Source organism: Sprattus sprattus, assembly GCF_963457725.1.
Source record: "Sprattus sprattus genome assembly, chromosome: 11".
NCBI lineage: Eukaryota > Metazoa > Chordata > Actinopteri > Clupeiformes > Clupeidae > Sprattus > Sprattus sprattus.
In genome coordinates this window covers 19,085,750-19,113,568 of record NC_137909.1, presented here as the reverse complement: position 1 = coordinate 19,113,568, position 27,819 = coordinate 19,085,750, and the positions used below count along the sequence as shown (strand labels likewise).

The 27,819-nt window shown below is 43.1% G+C and overlaps 1 protein-coding gene across 1 annotated transcript; it reads right to left on the bottom strand.

The window, feature by feature from the left end:
- Nucleotides 1-1,417: 1,417 nt before the first annotated feature.
- smarcad1b (SNF2 related chromatin remodeling ATPase with DExD box 1b) lies at nt 1,418-22,232 on the bottom strand (the record flags this gene model as incomplete). Its single annotated transcript, XM_080846973.1, has 22 exons — nt 1,418-1,616; nt 2,193-2,302; nt 2,510-2,692; nt 3,933-4,051; nt 6,315-6,503; nt 7,268-7,383; nt 9,337-9,454; nt 10,934-11,029; nt 11,668-11,799; nt 12,426-12,561; nt 14,016-14,091; nt 14,223-14,282; nt 14,671-14,770; nt 15,299-15,389; nt 16,648-16,844; nt 17,780-18,198; nt 18,455-18,533; nt 18,925-19,023; nt 20,077-20,177; nt 20,411-20,459; nt 21,852-21,924; nt 22,090-22,232. 22 exons carry the CDS (start codon nt 22,230-22,232, stop codon nt 1,555-1,557), a joined length of 2,748 nt encoding a protein of 915 aa, XP_080703099.1. The 3' UTR covers nt 1,418-1,554.
- Nucleotides 22,233-27,819: the final 5,587 nt, after the last annotated feature.

Sequence of the window (27,819 nt, the reverse complement as noted above, 5' to 3'; positions counted from 1 at the left end):
CTTGGGCTAGTCCAATTCATTTCGGGCAACATAAATCTAAAGAATGCCTGCGCGATGGGCTACTAGGTGTTAATTAACATATAAAGCATCTTTATTCTGGCTAGATGCAAAAAAAAAAAAAAATGGACTCGTTGGTTAAAAACATTTATTACAACCTAGTTTTTAAAACACTTGGCAAACAACAGTCACATACATAACAGTACATTCAATGGACAGGTTTATTACGAGGTAAACTTGGCACACTTCTTAATGTTGTTCCTTAGTGAGCAGGAGTCCAGTTTTAAAAAAAGAAAAATCAATCAAACAAACAAAAACACTTGTATCTTATTAGCAATGAAAAGCATTTCTGGAATGTTACTAACACTGGATTTTGAGAATTCCTCCAAACCAATTGAATGTGCATCTACCTAAATATTTTTGTACAAATCAGTTTTTTTGTTGTTTACATAAAAATGAATTTCAGTATTTTTTTTAAGAAAACATTTGACACACAAAGTTTACTCTTGAAACAGCCACGGACAGTTAACCGGATTCCAAATGATATATTGTTCTGTATTCTGATGTGCATATTGGCACCACAATTAAGCCACCAGCTCTTAGTATTGACCTGTGAGTGCCTCATAGCCATGGGGTTATGGCAGAGCAGTGGCGTTTTCTACATTAGGGGCACATGGGGCACTGCCCCAACAGATCCAGATGGCACTGTTGTGCAGACAGCTCAATCTGTGGTTTGTGGCAAAATATATCTTATTTGATTTAATATGCAAAGAAGTGTGAATGTGTGTGTGTGTGAATAAGCTTGACTCACAAGCATTATAGTCAATCTGCAAGAACAAAGTTTTGTTCATTTAGCAGCATGTTTTGTTGCTGTTATTTGTGTCAGTTGTGCATTTTGCTTCATATTGTATGCCACACGTGTGCCACAAGCTTAATTAATTATGCAAGTTATTTGAGCTATGAGTCTGTCTAATCTTTTAACTTTGTTGCAATTATTTTACTTTAATGCAGTATTATAGGTAACATCTTCGTGTTGCGCTGAAGCATGTGAAATGTATTAATTCGATCCTGCTGGCCCTCAAAATGCAGCCCATAGCATATCTTACTGGTCTATATAGGCCTACTGCTTATAATAATCAGCTACCTCTATTTTTGTGACGGTGACATGACGTCATACAAAATTGCCCCACCAGAAATTTTAGGCTAAAATCGCCATTGTGGCAGAGTAATGCACAGTATAGTATTTTTCCTTTTGTAAAACTTTAATAACATTTTGAATGACTTTGAATCATTAATGTAACTCTGTGCTGGAATGCAGTCTCTCTCTCTCACACACACACAATGAGCTGTAAATATCTCTCCTGTCTGGGATCCACACTAGTGATTTTCTAACTTCAGCACCTCAACAAAACAGTTTGGCAGTAGTCCTCCTGTGACTGTAAATGGGAGCTTCAACGTCACACACACACACACACACACACACACACACACACACACACACACAGACACACAGACACACACACACACACATAAATTGGAGCACCTAAACTCTTCTGGTCAGAGTCCCAATGAAGCCTTGAGTAGAGATGCCATATCCTCAGATATGTTCTCTTCATCACCTGGAAAGAGAGGGGACAATCAAGGACAAAGAAATCAGATCTGGAGTTTACACTGTATTGTGCATGTGTGCGAGTGAGCAAGCTTTTTGGTATGCATGTGTATAAAGCGCAATGTGTTTATATGACTGTTACAAACTATATACAACATGTTAAAAACTGTCTGGAAGCTGATCTATGAGTGTTTATCACTGTTTAGAGCAGACTGAAATATGCCATCTTAGAGTGTAGAGTAATATTGGAAATTAAAACCCCTCAACACCAGTCTTCCTGCAAAGTCAACTCCAAACACTCTGCTTCAATTCCCAAGGAGCTCACATAAAGACAAACCATCCCTTTCCACCTGAGCCACTCTGCACAAAAGCCTGAGCTAAACAAATGGGGTGATGGTGGTTGTTTGTGTCAGGAAAGGTACGGATTTAGTAAATGCTTTCATCGAAATGGACTTACAGTACAGATATACATTTTATCAGTACCCTATGCATGCTCCCTGGGAATTGAACCCATGACCTTGGTGTCGTTAGCACCTTGTTCTCCCAGATGAGCCTCAGGAACTTGACAGAGATGTGTTAGCATTACCCTGTTCGCAGGCGGTCATGTCCTGCTCCAGTTTAAGCTTCTTCTGTCCGATTCGCAACATGCCGTCCTCTATGGAGTCTTTGCAGATCAGTCTAATCACCTTCACCGTCCTGGAGACCAAAAAAAGAGCTGAGAAACCAACACACACACACACACACAAACACACACACACACAGTCTGTCCTTCAAACAATAGAGGAAAATAAATATTTAAGGTCGTGGGTGTAGTTCAGTGCCCATCACATGTGTGTATAGAACACACGCACGCACGCACACACGCACGCACGCACGCACACAAACCCAAACACATTCTCTAACCTGGTCTGACCCAGGCGATGGCAACGGTCCTCTGCCTGTTTGTCGTTGTATGGGTTGCAGTCGATGTCGTGCAAGATGACCACATTGGCAGAGGTCAGGTTGATGCCCAGGCCCCCTGCCTTGGTGGACAGCAGGAACACAAAGATGTCCTGATCCGTGTTGAAATTGTCGATCAGGCCAATCCTGTGGTCAGGACAGAGAGGAGAAGGGACAAAAATAGGTTGTGCTGATGGTCTGACTCTGTAAACTAAAGCTGGATTTTTTTAATTAATTTTCAATTTGTGCAGTTTAATATGTCAGTCCCACTCACACTGAAAGCAATTAATTTATTGCTAATTCACTGTTATGGTTTTGTGTGGGAATTGTAATGTTGCATTGTTAATCTATCCCCTAGCGACCTAGCAACATTAATCTTCTGACATGGCTTCAGTGGTAATTCGAACTACTGAATTCACGTGTTTGAAAAGGGCAAGGGGGACTTTCCCCCTTAATTCACTTAATTGATATCAGAGTAAGCTCTTGCCACATTGAGCTGATGTGAGCTGATCTTGAGAAAAGCTTCGGGCTATTCAGCATATGGTGTATCCTGGTTGCTATGCTAGCTAACTAAAGAGACTTTAGTTAAAATTACTAAAACAACTTTTAACTTGTTTGTTGACAACATTTCATGACTTTTCAAGGACCTTTAGTTAAATTTTAATCTTTAATGAAATCTAATGAAACTCTGAATTTAAATTTAACATCAACCTTAACCATTATTTTTCTAATAGTTAACCTACGTCAATTCATGTAAAAACCAGCACACTGCATAAATACGCATAAATACACAAATAAAACATTATTTATGGAAGAGTACAATAAGATTATTAATTTCAATAGACTGAATTTCACAACTCTTCTAGGTCTGGAATTTTTGGGATTCTAAAATTCCATGAATCCTCCAGGATCCCCATGATGGTGGGAGCCCTGTTAAATGGCAGTTTAATTTGCATGAAATGATGGCTAGTTTTCTAGCTGACGTAAGTCTCCTCAAATTAACTTATAAAATAATGATAGGAAAAGGTAGAAACCCTCAGGGTGTCTGTGAAGCTTTGCTGCTTGGCCTCCGATTACACAAGTTAGCAGCTAATTAGTTCATACTAACACACCCTAGCAACTGCCAACTGTTAAGATGGTTCGTTAAGCTAGATGTAGCTGGAGTAGTTCATAGCTAGGCAAGAGGCCTTGTTGTTTTACACGTCTCTGTAGTATCCTGTTCAATACAGCCTGGCGGGAATGCACAACATCTGTGACTTTATTGCTATGAAAGACTGAGTGGGAAAATTAGTTATCTATCTCATGTAATTTTTACCTGATACATTAATGGGTTTCGTGTGTGTAAGAGGCTTAAGTTGAAAAAAGAACTGGCTGCTGGTTCACCCACCTGTCAGCCATGGGCGTGGAGCCATCTAATCGGATGTAGCGGTGGCTGTGGTGCTTGAGGAAGACCTCAAGAATGTCTAGCATCATGGTGAACTGGCTGAAGAGCACTACTCTGCTGCCCTGCAGGGTGGGGAGGGGTAGTGCAGGGGGAAAGACAAAACATGCAGAGAGATGTTGAGGCCATGCAGATCTTTAACAGGAATAGAGCATTTCTACTGTTGAGTTTTGGCATGTGTGTATTAGGGGTGGGTATCGCCAACCACCTCGCGATACGATACGCATCCCGATACAGGGGTCGCGATACGATATGTATCGCGATACATGCGATACGTACGTATACGATACGTATCCCGATATTTTAGGCTTATAACAAAAAAAAATTGCATGTAACTCCTTGACAGTACATCATAACATATTTGTCACCTCATGTGGATTCTACAGAAACTCTGCTTTCAAATTATACCATCAACTGGATGATGGGCAAAGTATGCAGGCAGGCACATGAACCAAGTAGACGCTGTACAAAGAAACAGACAAAAAAAAAAAAAAAAAAAAAAAAAAAAATTTTTTTTTTTTTTTTTTGATGCACGTGAAGTATCGATACTGACGCCTCCGTATCGATACACGCATCGTAAAGAGGCCCGCGACGATGTATCCCCGTATCGATATTTTGAACACACCCCTAGTGTGTATGAGGCAGTATGGTGAGTCTTTCTCCAATATGATATAGTTTGGTAGCTGTGTTGTTGTGTGTGTACCTTGCACCTGTCTGTAGGGCTGGGCGATATGGAAAAAAACATATATCACGATATGGATTATTTTATATCACGATAGCGATATATATCACGATATGCCCTCTTGCTTTACTGGATAGGGGTGTACTTAAAAGTGTGATCCATCACGACCTGTACCACAATTACGCAGATTGTACTGAACGTTTCCATTGAATCTTTAAATAGTAAGATTAAAACAAAGTGCATGACATTTAGTCCAGTGCTTGTGACTTTTAGTGGTTCTTTAATGTAGGCCTACTTTCAGAAGATAAATCAAGTTTAATTTAATTAAAAAACTTTCTTTTCAATGTTTGTTCATATGCTATAGCAATAATGATGAGAAAAACATTTTCTTATATGGCCACGTATAAAAATAAGAAAATTAAGAAGTTGGCCATTACACATACGCCCCATTGACCGCTTCAGCCCGTTGGTGCAACAGTGAAGATGGTCCTGTAAACAAACGCAAGTAAACGATGGAGCTGCGTTTTATCTGGATAAAAAGCATATTAGCGTTTACATTTCCCAACCAATTTCATTTTTATCTTCAAGGGTTTATGATCTACGTGGAGTACCAAAAAAAACCTCCATGCTACTTAGAATCTAGATAGTTAAGCTATAAACGCCAAAGACATATACACATATGCTATGTCTATGATAATCGCTGCTAGATGCTCACTGTTCTTGTGCTCCCACAGCTCCTTCACTTTTGAAATACTGAAAAGAAATCTAAACTAACGAAATAGTGCATCTTAAACTACAACTATTTGACCATCATTGAGAAAAATGGAACAGAATCTGCTAATAAATGGCTACACTTGTATTATACTCGTATTATACGGCTCTCCAAAATGTTCAAAAAAGTTCCGTTGATTTGAATGGGCCACCCCAGCATTTGCACGTCTGTAATGTCTTGATTTTCACTGCTGCAATAAAGTAATGACGCTGTCATTAGCAATGGGTGTCGATGCCCAATTGTATAACAGCGGCTGTGGTAACAGTTACACCTTCCTGCAGCGCGTCCATTATTCATTTTTTTTAAAAACCAGAATTAAATTTCGCGGGCTCTCACCGTCAATCATGTCGCAAGCGTATGATGCAAAGCAGCGTAATGTAAAGCGGTGTCGTGTCGCAAAACCACGTTCTCTAAAATGTATCTTAATATTCTTTTTTTTACAGTTGTATAAACTTAGAGTTTGCATAATAAGAAAAGCAAAATGTTATATTAGGATGTGAAATTATATTAAAATGTATATTAGCTGTAATAGTGAAAAAATAAGTTTATCACGATAGAAACGATAGAGGAGAAAGGTCACGATAGACACGTTTCTATCGTCCTCACGATATATATCGTCATATCGCCCAGCCCTACCTGTCTGTAGGTGTATCTATATAAAGGGAATATATCTATCTATCTATCTGTCTGTCTATATCTCTCTCTATATATAGATATATATATATATATGTATGTGTGTGTGTGTGTGTGTGTGTGTGTGTGTGTGTGTATATTATATAAGTGTTTGTCTCCTCTTTCAAAGAGCTCAACAGCTTTGTGAGGGTGTGTGAGTGTCCTTGTCCGCGAGTGTGTATCTGTGTGGGGGTGTGAGTACCTCCTCTTTAAAGGACCCCAGCAGCTTTGTGAGAAACTGCAGCTTCCCCGAGTCCAGCAGCTGGTCCGAGCCGAGCTTGAACTCCCTCAGCGAGGAGAACTGCAGGCAGAGCCGGTGCAGCTCAAAGTCCGACATCACCTCCATGTCCTCCTTCACCATAGCCGGGTCCGAGTCCCGGTGGGTCAGCTCCTGAGGGGGGGGAAACCCAATAAGACTACTGACAAAGGATATGCAGTAAAATATATGCCTCACATGTTAAACGCTGACCTATATGAAAACAGTGCACTTTCTGGTTTTATCAACTACAGTAATCTGAATAACTCAGGATTGAAATCGCCTGGTAAAACTACCACACTACCTCACGGACGCAGGGACCGAAGTTAAGACCAATCAGGCAACACAAGACTTGAGAACTTGAGGCTAAGTATTTGATTTGGCATGGATGGATGCATTGAACAACTAATCAAAACGAGCAATGCAAACCCAAACCAGACTAAACATACGTCGCACACAGTCCAGCTCTCGGAGAAAATGAAAGGGCACTTTTGGGAGGCATAACGGAGAGTTTGGTGATTATGTCATCCATTTCTGTTCCACGCTTGGTGCCATTCTGTCTCTGTGTGCGATCCATAATAGGACTCATAATGCAGCAGGTGCCGTCGATAACCCCCTCGTGACCCATCAGCACTGACTACATCTGCTGAGCCACCCAACGGGGATGCTGATGGCAGCCGAAACCATGGCAACTGCATATGTACCCCTCCCCCCCTAAAAAACCCAACCTAGTCATTTTTCATTACTGGGCATTTGCTGGGTTTTATGTGTCCTCATTTCGCTGGCTGTTTAGATACTGCCTCTCTGTTTAAAGGCACTGTGTTGTGTTGTGTTGTGGCTTAGAAAGAGACATTACATGAGTGTGAGGAATGGAGGAGTGGTCCAGTGACGGGCCTTACGTTCAGCATGAGTTTGCTCATAAGGGTCAGGCGCTCGGAGGTGTAGTACTGCCGGTGCAGCAGCGGGTGGTTGGCCATCTTCCGCAACTGCATCATTGCATTGGTCAGCGCACGCTCTACACACACACAAATGGAACATGTTACACAACACATTTGTCAGTGCCTGTGGGACTAAGTTTATATACAAATGCTCCACACAAACACACATCAGCAAACGTATGCACACAAAAGCTGCAGCACTATCGAAACAACACACATGCATGCACATACACACATAACCTCTCCTGGAATGTACATGCACGCATGCACACACACACACACACACACACACACACACACACACACACACAGAGGTGGGGTTTTCCCTTCATGGCATAACAGTGGAGAACACTCCTACCTAAAGACCTGCAGACCCCCCACCCCCACCCATAAAACTGAAATTAGTTCTGATGGCTTCGCTGGGGGAGCCGAACACTAATCAATGTGACAACTTTTACGAGCGGAGGGGAGGTTTCTGGAGAGGGCCGCCGGGATTGTACCCATGCACGTACACATCCATGCATATCAACTCACTGGAGACCCGCCAGGCTGCACTGACAGGAGAGGAAAAAAAGCTGATGCAATTAGGCTAGCGAATCACAAGCTGGTTGGGCTCTCGTGGACTGATCGCAAACGCGGCTCTCAAAGCCCTGTTGTGTTCAGAGTGAGCTCAGTCAAGCAGCAGGGAAGATCTTGGGTCGTAATGAGGCAGCCTAGCACTGATTCACAGTTATTACATTCAGGGTGGAAATATCACAGAACTGGGCAGGGAGAGACACAAGGAGTTGAAAGGACTATTCTCCTTTTCTAATTCTGTCCTCGCATCTGCTTACCGTCCTCTACCACTATCCACATTCTCTCTGTTGTGCTTTCCTTGGGTTTCTTTACCTTAACTATCTGTGTGGATTAGGTATAAGGTAAAAAATGATGTGACCTCTCATGGCCATGACGGGGGCAGACTGGATCTCCTGTCTCTTCTATCCTCTGCTAATGCTCAACTTCATCCACATTTATCCCCCATATCCTGCTCTGTGAAACTCAGGTTGGTTTTCTTCACACACACACACACACACACACACACACACACACACACACACACACACACACACACACACACACACACACACACACACACACACACACACACACACACACACACACACACACACACACACACACACACACACACACACACACACACACACACACACACACACAGAGAGAGTGTGGTAATATTTTCATGAGGTGCACTGTGAGTCATGCTGTCCCAAGGGGAACTTAGCATAAAAGAGTGGAGAAAATGCACATCAAGTACACTCTCTGCGCTTAGGCTTCACATAGGCACAGGCTCCATACTAGCACAACTGCAGTGCGCACCAGTGAGAAAGCAGGAACAGTGCCCAAACCTTCAAGGCTGGATTAAGTGCGGCTAACGATGATTATACAACAGTTAGATCACATCAAATTATTTATTAATTTCTGATTGAACAAGGAGCATCTCATGAGTGGGGACATCCTGACACAACCCCACTTGGACTCTTCACCACTGGTAATCTCTCTGCATTTGATAGCCTTTAACCGTTCAATTGTACAACATCAACATTCCATTTGTGAAGACAGGTGAGTGTACAATTTAGTATGTACAAATAGCCTTTCTGACTCAACTTGGATATACAGTATACATTGCTTGGCAACAATTGATGCCGAACACTCAGGCTGGAAAAAAAAATGTTGGGGGTGTAGAATGAATAAACAAAATCAAACTAAACGAAAGAAATCACAATCTCCTGTCTTCAAACGCAATTAGTCAGTAGTAGAACTGTTGTATAAAAGCAATATGACACTCATGTTGGTAAAGGATATCCCCACGGCTGAGATTACCTGCAGCACTCAACTATCCTTTACCAACCCCACTCTCACTCGTGTCATATTGCATAACTGGCCCACTTTGACAAACTACTCACACCCACACGTCCTCTTCTCCTACCCCTCTCTCCTTTAGTCAGACTTTCCTCCCTTCCCCCACTCACTCTCTCCATTGGTGGCACCCTTCAGCTTGCTGAGGAGGGCGCCGTAGAGCTGCTGCTGCTTGGTGCTCATGGGGCAGAACTCCACCAACTCCTCTTTCGCCGGCAGCTGCTTCAGGACCTGTCGTCGTGACAACACAAACAATGCAATCACCATTGATACTGCAACTCAAACATGGGCAACAGCAACAACACACTGCCTAAGAACAAATCACACACACACAATATAAATATGTAACACACACACACACACACACACACACACACACACCCGTTACCAAATTTGGAGCACATGTATTAAATGCATAGGATTCAGTTGGCAAAGAGCCTTTCAGAAATGCTGTGGCACATTGAGATAGCGATTATCACATTTCTATTGTTGTTTTGTAGAACATGTTTGTGTTCTAAAGCACTTACAGGTACAGCGTGTAGTTTTTAATGACATCTAATGGTGAGCTTGATGAATGCAACCAGCTGAATATCCTTCCCTTTTCAAGCGTGTGCGAGTACCTACGGTGAAAAGCCCTATCTAGAGCCAGTGTTTTCGTTCTGCCATTCTGGGCTACGGTAGAAACAAGGCGGTGCAACATGGCGGACCTGCTCCCTATGTAGATACGAAGGGGTTCATTCTAAGCTAACAAAAACGCAACGATTCAGTTTACACTAATGAAAGCATAATTATGAATACTTATTTCTACTTATAGATGCCACTACAAACCGCACACTGTACCTTTAAGGCAGATATTTTGTCTCATTCTCTGAGAGTGGAAACTGTGAGCCCTCTGCTTGACCTGACCACACATATTCTCTTACGCCAAACCACCCAGCAATTACACACCACACACACGCAGAGAGCACACAGGTGCGCACACACACACACGCACGCACACGCACGTCCTCTGCCTGCTGTGCCCTTCCCAGAGCCAGCAGGAAACAGGCAGGGATTCAATTCTTAAACCTTAAAAGCCAATCATGGCCCGCCAAACAAAGAACAATGGCAGAACTCACAGTGATCACACAGGTATACATTACCTAAACTGTTTGCTGATTTGAGACAAAAATTGTCTGTTTATTGTAAATAGAAGACATGAACCCTCTAATCTGTGATGTCTCATGTGCTGCTTTTGGTGTTTTCGAGATGGCTCTTGCAGACACCAATGGCCACAAGTGACTTACATAGGCACATCAGAACAGAGCTGTACTACTAGACAGCATCATTTTTAATAATAATAATATCCATAATGTTTTAAATCTATAAGGAACACACTTGGCATGGCCACTGATCCCACACCGACACAACAGAGCCGGGCAATGGATTGTGGGTGATTAACAGAATGGTCTTTCACAGAGGCCTCTCTCCATCCTGAACAACGCACTCTCCTGACTCGAGGCAGAGCACTGCTGCTCTGATTTACAACTGGTTACCTGTTTCATCACGCCCCCCAGGCCATACCATAAATCTGAGAAGAAATAGATTTACTAAATATGCCAGCTCGGCTTATGAAACATTACCGTGCTGGGGGATGTTTGTCCTCAACACACTGATTTCTGTGAATTTATTTCATTAGTTTTATTTTCTGCTGGTTTAGCTGGGCGTTACCTCACTCTTGATGCGTCTGAGGATGAAAGGTTTCATGATGAGTTTGGCGTGGGTGATTCTCTCCCTCTCAAAGCCGCTCTGCTCTTCAGATGAGCTCTGGAAAACAGCAGTCCATGCCAATTTTACTCATTTTTAACTTAAAGGCATAGTTCACCAAACAAACAAATGAAGTAAATGGGAATCAAATATTTCTGGTCTGTAGTATTATGCTGAAAAACTTTGTATGTGAGTCTTTCTTAAGCTGACAGAGTGGAACAGATCTGGCCTGTTATGGCACAGACCGGCTAGTTAGCACCTCAATGCAGTGGTTCCCAAAGTGTGAGGCCCTATCCGCTTTCTAGGCCAGATCCTCCCAATGCATTATAATAATTGCAGAAGATATAACTTGTGATATAAAAGTGCTGCAAGTACCTCAGAATGGTGGGGGACTGGGCTATGTGTTTAGAGAACTCTGTGTTCTGCGGGTTGTGTGATATTCTGTGTTAGGAGAACAGTGTGTTCTGCGTGTTGTGTGATATTCTATGTTAGGAGAACAGTGTGTTCTGCGTGTTGTGTGATATTCTATGTTAGGAGAACAGTGTGTTATGCGTGTTGTGGGATATTCTGTGTGAGGAGAACAGTGTGTTATGCGTGTTGTGGGATATTCTGTGTGAGGAGAACAGCGTGTTCTGCGTGTTGTGGCATAGTCTGTGTTAGGAGAACAGTGTGTTCTGCGTGTTGTGTGCGTGGCTCACCATGGAGAACAAGCGGGCGATCTGGGCGGTGCTGCTGGAGAACATGGAGGGCATGATGAAGTTGAGCAGAGACATGAGCTCCAGAAGGTTATTCTGCAGAGGGGTGCCTGTCAGCAGCAACCGATGAACCGCCTGGAGAGAGAGAGAGGGAAAGAGAGGGAGAGAAAGAGACAAAGAGAGGGGGGGAAGAGACAGAGAGATGGGGTGACAGAGAAAGAGAGAGAGAGAGAGAGAGGGACAAGGGGAGGGAGAGAGGGGGGGAAGAGACAGAGAGATGGGGTGACAGAGAAAGAGAGAGAGAGAGAGGGGGGGCAAAGAAGAGTGAGTAAGAGAAGGAGGGTGGGAAAGATGATAGATGAGAGGTGCATGAGAGATTGAGAAAAGTGAAAGAAAGAAAGAAAGAGAGACAAAAATAGAGATGGAGTGAGAGAAAAATGACAAAAAGAAGGTCATGAATGAGGGAGAGAATGAATGAGAGAGATGGATCAAGAGTGAAAAAAGAGAATGAGGGAGGGCAAGAATATGATGGAGGACAGATTCAGCTTAAGCAGGAACTCTGTGAAACTATCATCAAAACTCAAACTTATAGAAGACCTGGATTCTTTTAAATTTCACTGGCACAAACTATTGTGCCCTGGCCACATAAAGAAACTCAGTTTTTTGGGCCTACAACATTTCAGCAAGGAACAAGGATGGGCCATGGGATCGTAAAACCTGACCCTTGACCTGTCAGATGGGACGCTTCATGTTGCACTCACGTTTATAGCCATGAGGTGGCGATAGCGTAGTGAGTTCATGTTCTTCAGCATGTGGCCTTCATCAAACACAGCATACTCCAGCTTCAACTTACGGAACAGGCTGCGGTCGCTCGAGTTCCCTATCGCCAGGTTGTACCTGTACATGTACAAACACACACACACACACACACACACACAGATTAGTGGACTGTGGTGGATCCACTAGCAGGACCTGATGCTGAGGGCCTTGATAAGCTGGTCTGCAAGGTCTGATTAGAGTGAATAATAAATGAACTGCACCTCCTCAGCTTACCAGGACCCCCCCCCCCCCCCCCCCCATTATCACGAGCGCCTTCAGGTATCAGCAGTGGACCATTTATTATCATTACTACTCCATTAACACAGGGTGCCCCCGGCTAAAACGGGGACACGGCTAGCGATTTTCCCTCATTAACCTTGAGGAGCCCCGCAGACGGCGGTGCAGCGAGGGAAGCCTCTCGGGCCGAGGGCAGCCGCGCTTCAGTGACGCACTCAAGTTTCCCCGACCAAGGGCATGCTCTATATCAGGTTTGTGTAGGTCACCCTTTTTCAAGGTGAAAATAATGCATCAACAGGTCACTGAGATCCTTTGACTGCTGCAGCGGCCACTAGACTTCTCCAAAACGATGAAAAGGTCGAGATGAGTCCTTTTCACAAATGTATATGGAGAGGAGAGGATAGTTGCAACCACCCAGATTTATCCAGGCAGTGCATATTTTGATCTACAGTTCCTTTGATCAATGGTCGTTAATGATAATGAATGGAAAATCAATACTCATTACAAGAAATTCAATATCAAAGGTTACCCATTTAAAAAAGCAAGAGGTAATAGCTACTTTCCCTGATTTGGGCATTTTTGTTAAAAGTGGTTTTATCCACATACTGAATATATTACTGCACTATATCTAACCCAATGTTGGTTTCACATGGACGTTAAAGGCAAAATTATTAGTAAGGGAGGAAAACTGCAGTAATAACAAGCAATTACAAGCTAGCCTCAGCATTCCTTGTACAGGTGATCGAGGTAATGACAAGTTGAATACTTCTGTGGTTGTCACTTGACATCAGTTCTCCAACATTCACTGAAAGTTTTCTGGCTATTCACCTTCGCAACTTCACTTATGAAAACCCACCCAAGGCCGCGATGTCTAGCTGTATTGCCGGTCCACCCATTAGCTGTAAAGGGTGTGCCAGAGGACAGCAGGCTAATGATAGAGGGGAAGAGGTGATCACAGCCACACAAGCTCATTGATCAAGAAAAATCCCTTGTTGGCCAGATTGTTCCAAAAAAATAAAAAATAAAATAAACACAGAATAGGCAGCTAAATAGCTTTAGCATCTATGAGGCCAGATGAAACTGAGCCATCTTACTCTGCTTTGGTGGGAATTCATGAAATGCTTCCTAAGTGTTTCTAAATCAGTCAGGGACTGTACTCATCCTGCATTCAGCCTTCAGCTCATTGACCACTTGACAACTTATTATTGTATGTATTTGTGAAAGGTGCTTGCACTTCGTTTTTTTGTGTGTGAAATGAGGTGCTTGTAGTTTTCGTGTCATGCTTCCACACTCACGTGGTGACGATGATGTTGTAGTCTACCAAGTTGTTGAGGACCTCGTACCGTTTGAAGCGGCGGTCCTCCGCTGTGCCTGCAGGTGAGACCAAAGATAGGACTGAGTTCTCTGCTGTTGTGGACACCGCAACTCCCTGCTGCCCCGGGAGAGCACAAGGAATGGCAGTGGAGTGGCAGTGTGTGATGGAGGAGCTGTGGAAATCTTACCGTGATAAACGAGCACCTCAAGACTTGAGCACCACAGATTCAGCTCACGGACCCAGTTATCTGCACACAGGTCAACACACACAGCGCACGGTCAATATCTGCATAGTTAACAATGTTCTTAATCACACAGGAACATTTACTTACTTTCACCATGCTCCTCACACAAGACAACACCAGTCACAGGTGTGTTATGTGGTAGACAGAGGCATGAGTATGAGAAGGCAGACAAGAGCTTCTAATCAACCAGCGAATTAATTAACCAAAAAAAAACATTTTAAAAAAATCAATCAAGTCAACCAACTAACCCATTCTGTGTGTGTGTTATAATTCTAAATCATGGACCCCGTGCAAGACAGTCCAGCAGAGATAAACCCTTAAAGATGCTTCTGAATGACCCATTAGTTAGAGCACCACGAAGAGCATGCACCAGGGTCCTGACGCCCCTCACCCAGCGTGGAGGCGGGCACTACAATGAGATGGGGCCCACGGTTTCCCTCCTGATACAGGCTGGCCAAGAAGGAGATGGCCTGGATGGTCTTTCCCAAACCCTGCAGACGGCAGAGGAAAGGCAACAAGGCAGGCATTAAATAAACATGTCGGCTCCAGTCGTGTGGAAAACACAAAGTTCTGTACGTGTACATGGCCTGAAGCAGAGCACTAAAGTCGAGGCACATTCTCCTTGTCAAATAATTTGGCTATTGTGGCGATACACTGGGAACCTTTGTGGCCAACACCGCTGAGGATCATAGAAACCTAGGAACCTTTGTCTCAACACATACAATGACACAACCAAAGACAACATGTCTGTGGCAAAAACCTATCGCTGACACTAGATGCGCTTTAATTGTCTGTTGGTGTCAAAATGATTGAACAACGTTGCCCACTGTATCTCCCGCCTTGCAAATGCCTCGTTCACCTTAGTGGTGCCCTCGTGCCAAGCAGGCGGGCGACTGAAGGGTGGCATGTCTAGCTAGGCACGGGGTCAGTGCAGGCAATCAGCAGCAGTTAAGGGGTGGTTGCAGGAGTGCTGTGTGTATTATTTAGGATGGGTGTGTGTGGCTGAGGGTAATTCACACCATCTCATCTGCCAGGATGCCGCTGAGGTTGTTCTGGTAGAGCAGGGTGAGCCAACGCAGTCCCACCAGCTGGTACGGCTTCAGTTTGAACCTGAACACACCAAAGGCCACAGCTTGGTCAAGTTATATACATTAAAACAATGGTTCTTAACCTTATTGGAGGTACTGAACCCTGCAAGCTTCATCAGTGCATTCGCCGAACCCTTCGTAATTTGAAAAATAAAATGTGATTTCTTCAAAACGTAGGTATGTATAAAAACGACTCGACATTGCTAGTGTGAACCGGGCTATACTTGGTGTGTCTTGACTCCTGCTGAACCCCTGAGAGTGACTCAACGAACCCCTGGGGTTCGATCGAACCCAGGTTAAGAACCACTGCATTAAAATGTCACAAGGTCAGAAATGTTTTGAGATGCTACACAACCCAGGATTCTGCCTACATTTAGTAAGGGATAATGTATAGTTTGCCGGTCATTCTCTATAAATAAATCCCAACAGGACAAACTGGATGGGGTTTGTAGTGTACTGGAGGGATTTATTTTTCAAGAATAATCAGCAGACTATACATTATCCTGCTAACTATGTGGTTACTTGCCATTTCTCCAAAATATGTCTTTTTTTTATGCTGTTTAGTTGCTTCGGCTGAGAAAAAAATAGTTGTTCAAGCAAATAGAACTTTAATGTTTGAGGTGTTGCGTAGCAACATATTACCTGCTGACTTTAAGTTACAATGAATATCCATTACAATAAGTGAACAGACTACTTGCTTAATGATATAAAAATGTGCACAAAACCCATTGCCAACGGCAGCGGACAGTAATTCTTTCAGCGGTCATTATCAAGAAATAGTGAACCCCAACAATGGGATGGCCCATTTCATTTCAATAGAACTTTCTGCGTATAATAAACATCTAGATTTGAGCAAATACAACAAATGTTGTCTTTCTGTATTTGCAGCTCGCTCGCTCACTCACGTAAAAGCATAAACCTTTTTAACCTAAAACAACAACAGCAGTAACAACATATCAACACAAAGTTCAGCAAGAAAAACCTTAAAAAAAAAAAATTGCCTCCATCTCTACAAAATCATTATGCATTTCCTCCTTATTTCTAGGCTTTTCTGCTGCTGATTATTTGGCCTCAGTGACATTACAAATGCTCTGAGCATGGCCTGCAGTAAATCCCAGTAGTAATATAGTACATTTCCCAATAGTAAAATAGAAATTGCTCTTGATACCACTGTAATCTAAGAACTTAGTTAGAATTTTAAGGAGTCATTTAGTCACTCTACTTTGCTGCCTGATGAGTCAACGTGTCTTTTTTTTGGTCGTTAAAAGTGTGTCACATACGTGTCGTTGAGGATGCGTGGCTGCTCCATGGATCCGGTGCCACTCTCCAGCACCTGAGTGACGTCGCGGCTCATCTTCTGGGCAATCTCCTCGCAGCGACCCATGAGCCCCTGCACCACCTCCCGCTCACGCAACACCTCCCGGCAGCCTGCCAGCAACTCCGCAGACAGTCCGTTACCGCCGCTCAGAGCCTTTTCCTGAGCAGGAACACACACACACACACGCACACACAAATTCATACACATAACATGAACATAGCCACACACAGACAAATACGCACATATGTCAACACATAAATATGAACAAACACACAGCGCATTAGAATGTGCCCCTGGCCTTCTTCTAGTACAGTGTTTGCGAAACTTTTTACAGTCCCGTACCCCTTCAGACATTCAATCTCCAGCTACGTCCAGATAGCTTCTCAGAGCTGAGAACCCACTCTCACATAAGTACGTTGTGGCAAAGAGCATCAAAGTCTTTGCATTGAGGTGTGTTGTTATGTCGTGTTTGACAATGTCTGACACGCCGAGTTGATTTGCACACAAAAAAGCTAGTTGCTTGGCTAGCAACAACTGTGCTGCTGCTAACATCCTGATTCGAGGTAGACTTGGGAGAGCTACCTGGGTTGCAGTCGCCGGCAGGTGCATCTTTGATTGTAGGCCTTCCACTAGTAGAAGCGGTTGGTGTCTCTCTGGACCGGGGATTCACTCTTTCAGTGAACACTACAATGTATACATTAGTGTATTTTTGGCATTGCGACTGAGCTATTCAGACTATTTAAGATGTCATGTCTTTTTATAGGTTAGTTTGAAAATGTTATGGGCTTTGAAAATGCAAATCAAATTGTTTCCCCCACGTTCCTTTGCGTACCCCTGGGGGTACGCATACCCCAGTTTGGGAAACCTAGGGACCTAGGGACACTGGTGTCAGTTTGCAGTACTAATCCTGAAATCCCTATGCACTGTTTAACAATCGAAAAATACACTTTGTTCATAGTGCACTTGAAAATCACTTTTAGAAGTGTACCAGAGGATTTCACACAGGGCTGCACAGAAATTTCTAGAAGGGTGGTGAATTTCTATAAATACTGTAAATGACTACTGCTACTGCTTACTACAGACTACTCTCTCACCAGGTCTCGCCACCTCCTGAATGGCCTGAGCTCCACGATCTTCTGGGCCTTCTTGGCCGAGCAGCCTTCGATGAGTGACAGCTCATCCAGGGACGACTCCTGGAAGAAGCTCAGGATCTGTCTCTTCTGCGGGGTCAAGCGTTCTTTGCCCTCTCCCTCAGAATCCTCCTGGTCTGAGGAGGGCTCATCGAAGTCACTGCCGCCACCGTCTTCGCTTTCCGAATCACTCGCCGGCTGCCTTCTCTTTTGCTTCCGCGTTGTTCTGTGGGGTCTTTTTGTACTGGGCGGTTCTGGGGCGGGTTTTGGCGTGGCTTTAGTGGGTTGAGAAGCCTGTCTCACGGCGCGTGTGCGGAGCGTGGGCGGGGACTCGTCACGTCTCGAGGGTTTGGGAGAAGGAGACGGCTCGGCTGGCACGTCAGCTGGAAAAACAAACCACATCAGGGCACGGCTCTGCGTTGGTCACTTTTCTAGCCACGTACACACGTTTCAAACAAGGGCCTTTACAAATCACTACATTTTCCATGTTCATCTAACCACAAACGGACAGAGATGTGTCTTCAGTGTACCTGTTCCACTACAGAGGAGCCAAAGAGGGGAAATCAGATTTTTTCAGGCCAGACCAGGGCCAGAGCCAGGACAGAACCGTTCCAAAGTGGACCATCACAGGACACTCACCTTCTTCAGAGAACATCCGCAGAGCCTCCAGTGTGTCCTCATACAGCCAGTCATGTTCCTGCAGCACATCCCTCAGTTCCTGCGCAAAGACACACACACAGACACACACACAGACACACACAGAGACACACACACACACACACACACACACACACACACACACACACACACACAGTACGTCCCATGTTGAGTGTGGTAATTTGGTGTGAACATGATAATAGTCCAATACCACCACAATATGACACAATGTCAAAGAAGACAGCCCATGCACTTGCACTCCTTGGCATTAAATCAGGAGGTAGAGTGTGTGCAGACTAGCTAATGGGCCACTTCAACCAACGGATATGCCTCCATCATTCGGTTCATCCATTTGTCTACTAATATCATTACACTGCTTAATCACTCTAACCACCCATCCCCCGCTCACACATGCTTAGTGCTGCACTGCTTTTAGTGCTGTAATGCCTGACCTCCTTGGCCAGGTGAGGGAAGTGTCTCTGCAGCTTCTTCACCATGTCCTCCTGCTCTCGCCAGCTGGGCTCTGGGCCCTCCTGCTCCGAGTCGTCCGTCTGCAATTGCCCCCAGAGAAAACCACACCACCACTTGGTTAGAAGTCAGATCCACCACATAACCCCAATTTAAAAACACAAATCTAATCACTCATCACTCTCTTACTCCACAGGCCTTGAAACATTTAGTTACTCATTTCTCATTCGGCCACTCTGAACCACACACCCAGAGAAACTTGTTCGGTTTAAAGTCAGATCCACCGCCCCACACAAAACCATGGATCAAATCCCTTACCACAAACAAGAAATTAAATAAAGTAACCATTTTTCACCCCACATCCCAAGAATCCAAACTCTTTGTATCTCCTCTCCTATTGCCATCTGCCAGGGCATAAAGAGACCATATTTTTCAGGCATTCTGCTAAAAGCCTCCTCTCCACCACCCTCGAGAGACACATTTATCAAAACCTTAACTAAGCCATGCAGACACTAACCCGATCCATCATCCCACTAATTCCTTAAAAGACAGACCACCACCACTTTAACTACTCATGTGGTCCCCTGAGACCCCCCACTGCCCACCCCACGCCTGCAGTGCCCCTGGGAGCCCACTCAGCCTGTATACACATAAACATGTGTGTTCATCTTTCGGCCGCAAAAAACTTTAAACCACTCGAATCCCTTACCCCCCCCCCCTTATCACCCCCCCTGCCAGGCTGGCGGTGGCCCAGATGGTGCTCCACACTCCGCCAGGGCTGCTGGACCACTTGTATGGGATCAGCTCCCTACCGCATGCATCTCGCTGTGACAAGAACAAATGGACCCGACGGTGTGGCACTACATCATCGCAGAAGGGAGAGGATAAACCTGGATGATGTATTCTAGACCTCAGTGTGTGTTTGTGGTTGTGCATGTGGACATGTCTGCGTGTGTGTGTGTGTGTGTGTGTGTGTGTGTATGGTGGGGCGGCGTCCTTGAGCAAGGACACTTCATGTAAACAACTTGTAAAGTATGTAAGCACGGAAAACGGATGAGATAATGGCCTTGCGGTCGAGAGTTTGTGGAGTGGGCTGGTGTTATCTCCAAAGGGACAGCGGACGCAAGTGAACTCACCTCGGAAGCCTTCCGCTTCTTCTTGGGGTGGGCGTCAGGACTATGTTGGGACACCCGTGACTCATCTGTTTCCTCTGCCCGACTCCTCTTTAAGGCTGGCTCTGAACACACACACACACACACACACACACACACACAGGTGGGCATGAGAACATGCAGGAGGCCTGGCCCTCTTCATCAGTCAATGTCAGGCCTATTACCACATAGCAAACGAGCCCACTTGTTAAATCCAGTCTTATTCAGCAGTATTGATGGTGTCCGCCTGATCAATGTGGCGTCACTTCGGGATCAGTAGAAATTGAATGGGGGGGGGGGGGAGGTTACAAACACTTACCCGAGTCTCCTGACCTCTCCAGGGAGACCTGAGGCGATGTGTGGCTCACCTGAAATGTATTTGAAGACATATCAGAGCATGCCATTGTAATGCAGAAACTGTAATGCACATGGTGAAAAAAGGGGTTGTTGTGTTCAACAACAAATCCACACCCTTATACATACACTAATTAGACTTATTACAAAAAATGGTTTTTATTTCTAAGCATGCCATGACAAAATCCTAGACCAGACGGAGTAAAAAAAAAAAAAAAAAAAAAAAGTGAAACAGCCACGACTGGCATTGAGATATTGCTCAAGCATGGGGAGCTTCATGCACTTTTAAAAGGGCTAGAATTATTTTCTAAGCTTGGTGTAATTGTACTGCCTTCCAATGTTTTCAAACACAAGAATGTAAAATGTTTGAACGGTTCAATGATTTGTGATCAATGAACCATACTAAATTGGCTCTTATTAAGTCAGTCTTGCAAATAATACCAGTTAAACATGGTTATCTAGATGTGCACACCATTACAATGAACAGCTCTTCAACTTTTCAAAATGGGCCAGAAACTCTTCACATTAGTATGTATAACAAGAACCATTCAATACAACTCAACACAAACCTTGTGACCACCTAGACGGCATGAAATCACAGTTCCACTCTCACCTTCCATCCAAGGCTTTACCAATCCCATATGCTCAACCCTAAAGAGCACCCTCAAAAGTAAGGTAAGAAATTAAAGGCAAGTCCTCAATCCTGGTGTGAGATTGTTGGCATTCCAACTCAACAGTCAATCTGAACTCAACAGCCAATCAAAGACACCTCTCACTTCAGTGCTCCTGAACCAACGTTGTTGAATGATACAAACTGTATTGAATTATAATTGAGGGCCGCACCTTTAAGATCAGACCTGAATTATCTAACTATTTATAAGTTTGTACTGCACAAAAGCAAGCACAACAGTACTCTCAAAACAAGCCATTTGAGGACATGCTTCTAGTAGGTTCCATCTGCAGCCGGTACACTGAAAGATGAATGACTGACGGGGTAAAGCCCTTTTCTGTGCTTGAATTAGGTCAAAGACTCCCTACATCTGAAAGTCGTAGAACAAAATATATGCACTGGGCATAGGCTATGAGCATCATACTGACTTTAGTGTGACTGCTTCACAATAAGTGTACTTGTTCTGCTGTAGCTTAAAGTGACACTGTGCAAACTATTAAAAGAGTGGTGTGAATCTTTAATAGGTTCACACAAGGCCTTCATCAAGTTCTTATGAAGGTTCGCTGTTCCAAAATTCATCATTCAAAAAATATGATCGCTGACAACTGAGATGTCAGGCCATTCACTCTTTAATGAGTGCTTGCAAAAGAGTTCTTTGAGATAGTGCTCTTTTGTTTTTTAAGTGAGACCCATTATTTTAGTAGATCTATGCGCAACAAGATGATGAATTTCTTACCTCATCTGAGCTGTCTTCAGTCTCTTCTGACTGATCTGACAGAACAATCACATTCTTGTCAGGCTGCTTCTCTCTTGAAGAAATACGAGCACACAAAAAAGTTAGAGGTACCCTTAGAGTTTAAAGCCAGGTGGAGTCTGGTTGTTTGACACGAGTACATATTTATTTGAATATTCCAGATGGAATGAGCCCATAGTGGCTGAGCAAAACAACCGGGGCGCCTCGCTTATTAACTTACTTGTCTTTGATCATGGAGCTCCCAGACAGCTCCGTTTCAGACCCAGAATCTGATTCCAGCACAATACAACTGGACCCTCTCTCCAACTTTGGCCCACTGGGCCGTTTGGGCTCCGGGGTCTCCGGGACAACCGTGCCTGCCATTGAACGATAGACGGGTGTGTGGGTGAGAATAGGGCAGGTCAATTTCGTGATTTTCAGAAGAGGACGCGTTTATCTCACTCCTCCGCGTCAGGTAGGGAAATACATTGTTAATGTTAGATAATTTCATTCATTCATATGGGATTACATTACAACACTATGGTTCATTCTTGAAAAAGACAAAAGCCTGTAAGGTTTGGGAAAGTTGTATAGCTTGGTTGTCAAAACTTGGTATGTTTGTGGCAACTATTTGACATGAAATATAACAATGGTGGAATGAACAAACTTAGCGATACGGCTCATGGTAATGTAGCAAGTATGGCTAATTTAATCTCAGTTCAAATTGCCTACCGGTTAGCCCTCCGTGTTGACCTGTGTCCTGTCTTATTTTTAACGAATTTAAAATGTTAGTGATTCCGCCAACGGGGTAGTAAACTACACTCACACAGGATGAGTTTGTGTCTTCGTGATATGCTATAACGTTACAGACACTGCATTTCTCCTTTGCTACAAAGGTTAGCTTGCTAGCGTGCTAACAATTGATAGCTTTAAAAGTAACTGTCAACCCCAAGTTGCTATGCTAGCCGTGCTATAACTAAATGTGTCACCCTAGACAGCGCATTCATCCCATCACCATTAAAACACAAAATAACCAGGTAATGCATTTCCCCCTTACAGCTCATGAATGAATAAACAGCACTGGTGTCACGATAAGACGACCTGTTGTCAGACGCATAGGAGTTCTTGTTTTAAGTCTACCGTGCTTCTCATTCAGAAATATAGCCAATGCTACATGTCGCGGCTACTACTACAACAATGGCTTTACGGCTACGGAATCGCAGACGCACTCCGTCCAACCGGAAGTCAATTTAGAGCAGAGCGCAACGCGTCATACTGTGAAACCACGCCTACTGGAGGTGAAGACGTCTCCTTTACACTTCTGTCTGCTAACAACAGTCTGAGGAAAAAAGGTTTTGACATTCAGATTTTTTGGGGATAATTTAAGTATTGTGGATGAAAGAAGCATATTGCAAATATTTTTTTTTTCAAAAAATATATTTCTTTATTTTTTATCATCTGTCCCTTGTAGTGGACATCGGGTCTTGCTTGATCAAAAAATGTAATTCATTCTCGTATGTTTTTTGGTTAAAATGTATTTTCATTTCATCAACATAAAGAAGTAGTTCATTGTAGGAAACATATCTGAACACTGGAACATCATTTAAAAAAAATAACACAACTAACACTACATAATGGACCGTCAGCGTCTCTTTCTCCCTGCTCAGTCTCCTCCAAAGCTGATATGTCCTCCTCTGAGCTTTCACCTTCTAGCTCAACTGCCTGGCCCTCCTCCACCTCATCTCCAGACAGCTCTAAGTCTGACTCCCCTGCATCAATTCTTAGTAATATATTTTGTGCCTCACTCAGTTTCTGCTTCCTAGAGTATGGAAAGTGGTTAAAACTGGCGGAAGTAAGTCCCACTGTCCACTACAGAGGACACTAAATAAAAGTTGTGTTTTCAAAGGGTTTAAATTACTGTACAATTCTGAAATCTTTCTAAATTGTAGTTAAGACTCTTATATTGAAGAAACAATTTGATTATTATCAAAAGAAACATAATGTCTGCAAAAAATTGGTAACTTTCCACCCTTCGTGCCATAAAATGTGGATGGTGCAATTGCCACCATTTTGAAATGAAAATCCATGTGCTCTGTTTGCCACACCCCCACAATTGTGACCTCACTAGAAAGCCCAGGATGTCCTCTTCACTGTACAGTAGGACTCAAAAAGATTGCATTGATAGTGCTTAACTTAAAGTCCTCAGACTCATGTCCTCCACAGAGGACAAAAATGAATGGGCGGGTCTTAGGAGGATAAGTCTAAAAGCTGTTGTGTGAAGGGATGCACTACCAACAAGGTAAATAACCCAGAACTCAATACCAAATGGTAAATATTGCACCTGTTAAGGGTAACTTCAGGATTTTCAACCTGTATTTTAAAACATGGGTCCTATTTTAGATCTTTTTGGATCCAACCTTGTAAAGAACACAATTTGTTTGCAAGTATTATTTTTATTTGCAAAACACATTATATTTTTTTATATATGTGTCTTGTATTTACAAAACACATTGTGTTTGTATTTGTTAAACATGGTGTACTTATGTATAAATCATGGAGCATTTATAAATCACATTGTGTTTGTTTGCAAATCATGGGGTATTTGTAAATCTTTTTGTCACTAAATTGATCCCAAATAATCGACTACTACAGGGGTCCTAGGTCAGAGAGCGGAAGAAGAGCGAGAATTCACTTGACGAACAGTCATTTTATACAGTTACTTTACTGTTATTAAGGTACACAGACACGGTTTACTTGATGTGCTGGCTTGCCTTAAAGGATTCCATTGTATAGCCATTTTGTGGTTGCCTGTTATAGCGTTCTAACTCAATGAAAATCTCTGAAAGTATCCCTGAAGGTTTTTTTACATATTTGTTATAAAAAACCACACTAAACATCATAGATTAGGATAATTTATTAACTTTACAGGTAACCCAGACCAACTAAATAACCCAATGGTACTCAACCATTTTAAAGAGCTTACACAAAGTTAAGTAATCCCATTCACTTACATGGTACAAAGCGCTTCCTTGTCCTGTTCTCCTATGTCTATGGGGCTGGGACACATTCACGTATACACTGCTGACAGAATATGGCCATGAGCGTCACAGACCAACTTGAATGTGGTCTGAGCGATATTAATGCGTCTTGGGTGCATTCACACCTCTACTTAGAGCTGTCCACTTGTGATCGGACCACCTAAGACGCATGTTGAAGCAACATTATGTACTAATTTTACCTTAAAATGACAGCTTCAAAATAATTTTGGTGGTACACTGACTTAGCAGACATAGTGTTAACATTATCAATAAAAGTAGGCCTGCAAAAAATGTCAAAGACAAATTTTTAAATTCATATAAGTGTATAAGGACGTTATCTTGTTGCAATAGTGAAGTTTAATTATCATGCTTTATACCGTAGACCTATATATTTTCATAAAACTTAGTTTAGTTACGAAGAAAAAGAGAGAAATTAAAAGTACAGTATGAGAATTTGAAAATATATTTAAGAAGTAATTATGTGCCAGCATTATGTCATGTTTTGTTCCCCTGAATTGGGGCCCGCAGCAAAAATCCACAGAGGGCCCCAGAAATGCCATGCTCCCAGGATCCAAATCCAGGAGAGGGCCAGACCAAAATTATTCCTGTGTGTGTGGTTTTTTTTTCATTACACATTGGCGGTGTCCATCGTTGGGGCTTTATTACTTTCACCAGCAGACCTCTGCATACAGATTAACTTATCATAGTAGGATGACCTAACTGAAAGGCCACCAAAGCCTTAGGCTGATGTGCCTGTGTTGCAGAGGGTTTCGCGAGCAAATTTATGACAGGAGCAGCACTGAGACCTGTTTGGATGATTGGGTTCAGGCTTGCTTTATCGCACTCCAGTAACTCAAATATGAGTCAATATATTATTTCCTGCGGGGCACATAACTCCTTTACTACATTAATAACAACCACAGAGGATTGCAGCAAATTCCAGTACGTTACAAGCACACAGGGCTGGAAAAGCATGGAAGAGGAACTGAGATTCTTCAGACAAGACACAGCAGAAAATGAAAACGTAACTGGTTGTGTCAGCAATCCCCTGGTAAATGTCAGTATGCGCCTCAAAAAAACGATACGAAATGGCAGTGTAAAAAAGTAATATAGGGTTAAAGCCATTCAGGACAGTAAGATTTAATTTTCATGGGAGCCTGAATAGGGGTTGTGTTCTCTCATATTAACCTGCAGGAACTGGGTGGGATCCAGGAGTCCATTTTAGCCCATTGATTACATGCTAATTAGTTTAAAATGTAAAGTGTCAGATGAAACAACATGAACAGTGATAAGTGCCACCAGCATACAAGGATTTTAAGGACTTCATGTGGAATGGAACAAGCCTCCAAGCATAAGGTTTCTTTAAAAAAAGACTTAGTATAATAGTATAATTATAAACTTGTGTAAAACCCCAAAGGCCAGATATATAGACAGAATTCTGCTCACTTCCATTCCTAGAGACATGTTGCAGTGCTCAGATTCCATACATTTTGTGGTACTAAATCTTTTAAACAAAAATTAATTATTAGATTTAGCAATATAAACATAAAGATTTGCTGTGCACTTTGCAAAATTGTAGCCTACATCTAACTATCGAATACGAATGGAAACCAGTTTTTTTAAAGGGTTCAAACCACTTTGCTTATTTAGATGAAGCGAACATGTCCTTTAATGATTCATCATGATCCATCTGTTCATCAAACCACCATACCCAAGACTTTAATGCACAATCCAAGATTTCCCCCAGGTTAAAGCTGTGTTTTGGAAGAGTAAACCAAGCTTTGCTTATGAAGTTAAAGAAGCTGCATCTTTGCAACTGTGAAAGCGGTGAAAAATCTAGCTTCCTCTGTTTCTGCTCAGTTTACCAGTGGTGAGGCTCGCGCTCTCTTATAAATGGTGGGACGAGAGACGAAGATGGAGAGAGGGGTATGTGTTGGACGGTGGTGTGTCCAAGTGTCCTTTTTGATTTACTATAGCTGTTAAGAGGGCTGCTACAAGATTTGTCCTTGATCCTTCTAAGGAAGCAAATTGGCATGAGTCATGGCGTAACAAAGGATTTTCCGATGGTGCTGACGCGGCGCGTTTCTCATTCATGTCCCGCGGTGACGCGCTGCGACTGCGGTAGCTGCTGCTGCGGCGACGCACTGCCTTCAGCACAGTCTATGGGACACAGACTGTCTGTCTGTGCTAATAGTATCACTCTCCTAAATATACATTTATTGTTGAAGACAAAGTACAGTTGGAGACAGTCATTCAAATTTAGAATTTCGGCGAAATCAGGACGTCGACAGAGCCTATATGTTATGCTACTATTAGAGTAGCCTTATCTGATAAAGGCAAGCGGGAGTCTGTTATAGTTGAATCGAAGTCCATTGCATTTTGTCATTTCTTAATTATCTAGTCCAAGCTCACTATCCCAATTTTGAAGGTTAAAAGCTCCACCTCGTTGAAAGACTCTATACTTGACACAGAATTCAGGACAGTGATTGAACTATTCAAGTGCAATAGCCTAATGGATGTGGTAAAAATCGCATCTCATAAATGGTTTCAATAAGCTAAATACAGTAGGAAGGAATCAAATGTCTTTTTTCGGTGGTTGACTAGAGCACACAGATCATTAAGGTTGCTTTGCCCGAAAAAAGCCTTTGACTATTATTGTATTTGCATGATGCACCCGTCCTCCATTTGCGTGGAAGTATGAATGGAACTGTTAGAGTGCTGTACTTCCAGAAATTAGTTCAGACAGCTTCGCAGTTGACTGCATGGGCTAGTAGCCTGACTGTTGTCCCGCCAGTTATTTTCAGATTATGTAAAATGCAGCGGTGACGGCGATTAATTGTTTTACTGATAATTTCTTAAAGAGATTAATGAATATTTGAACGCAAGTAGCGACCTGCCTGAGGTGACGTCACGCCAGTTGTTTTGGAGCGCAC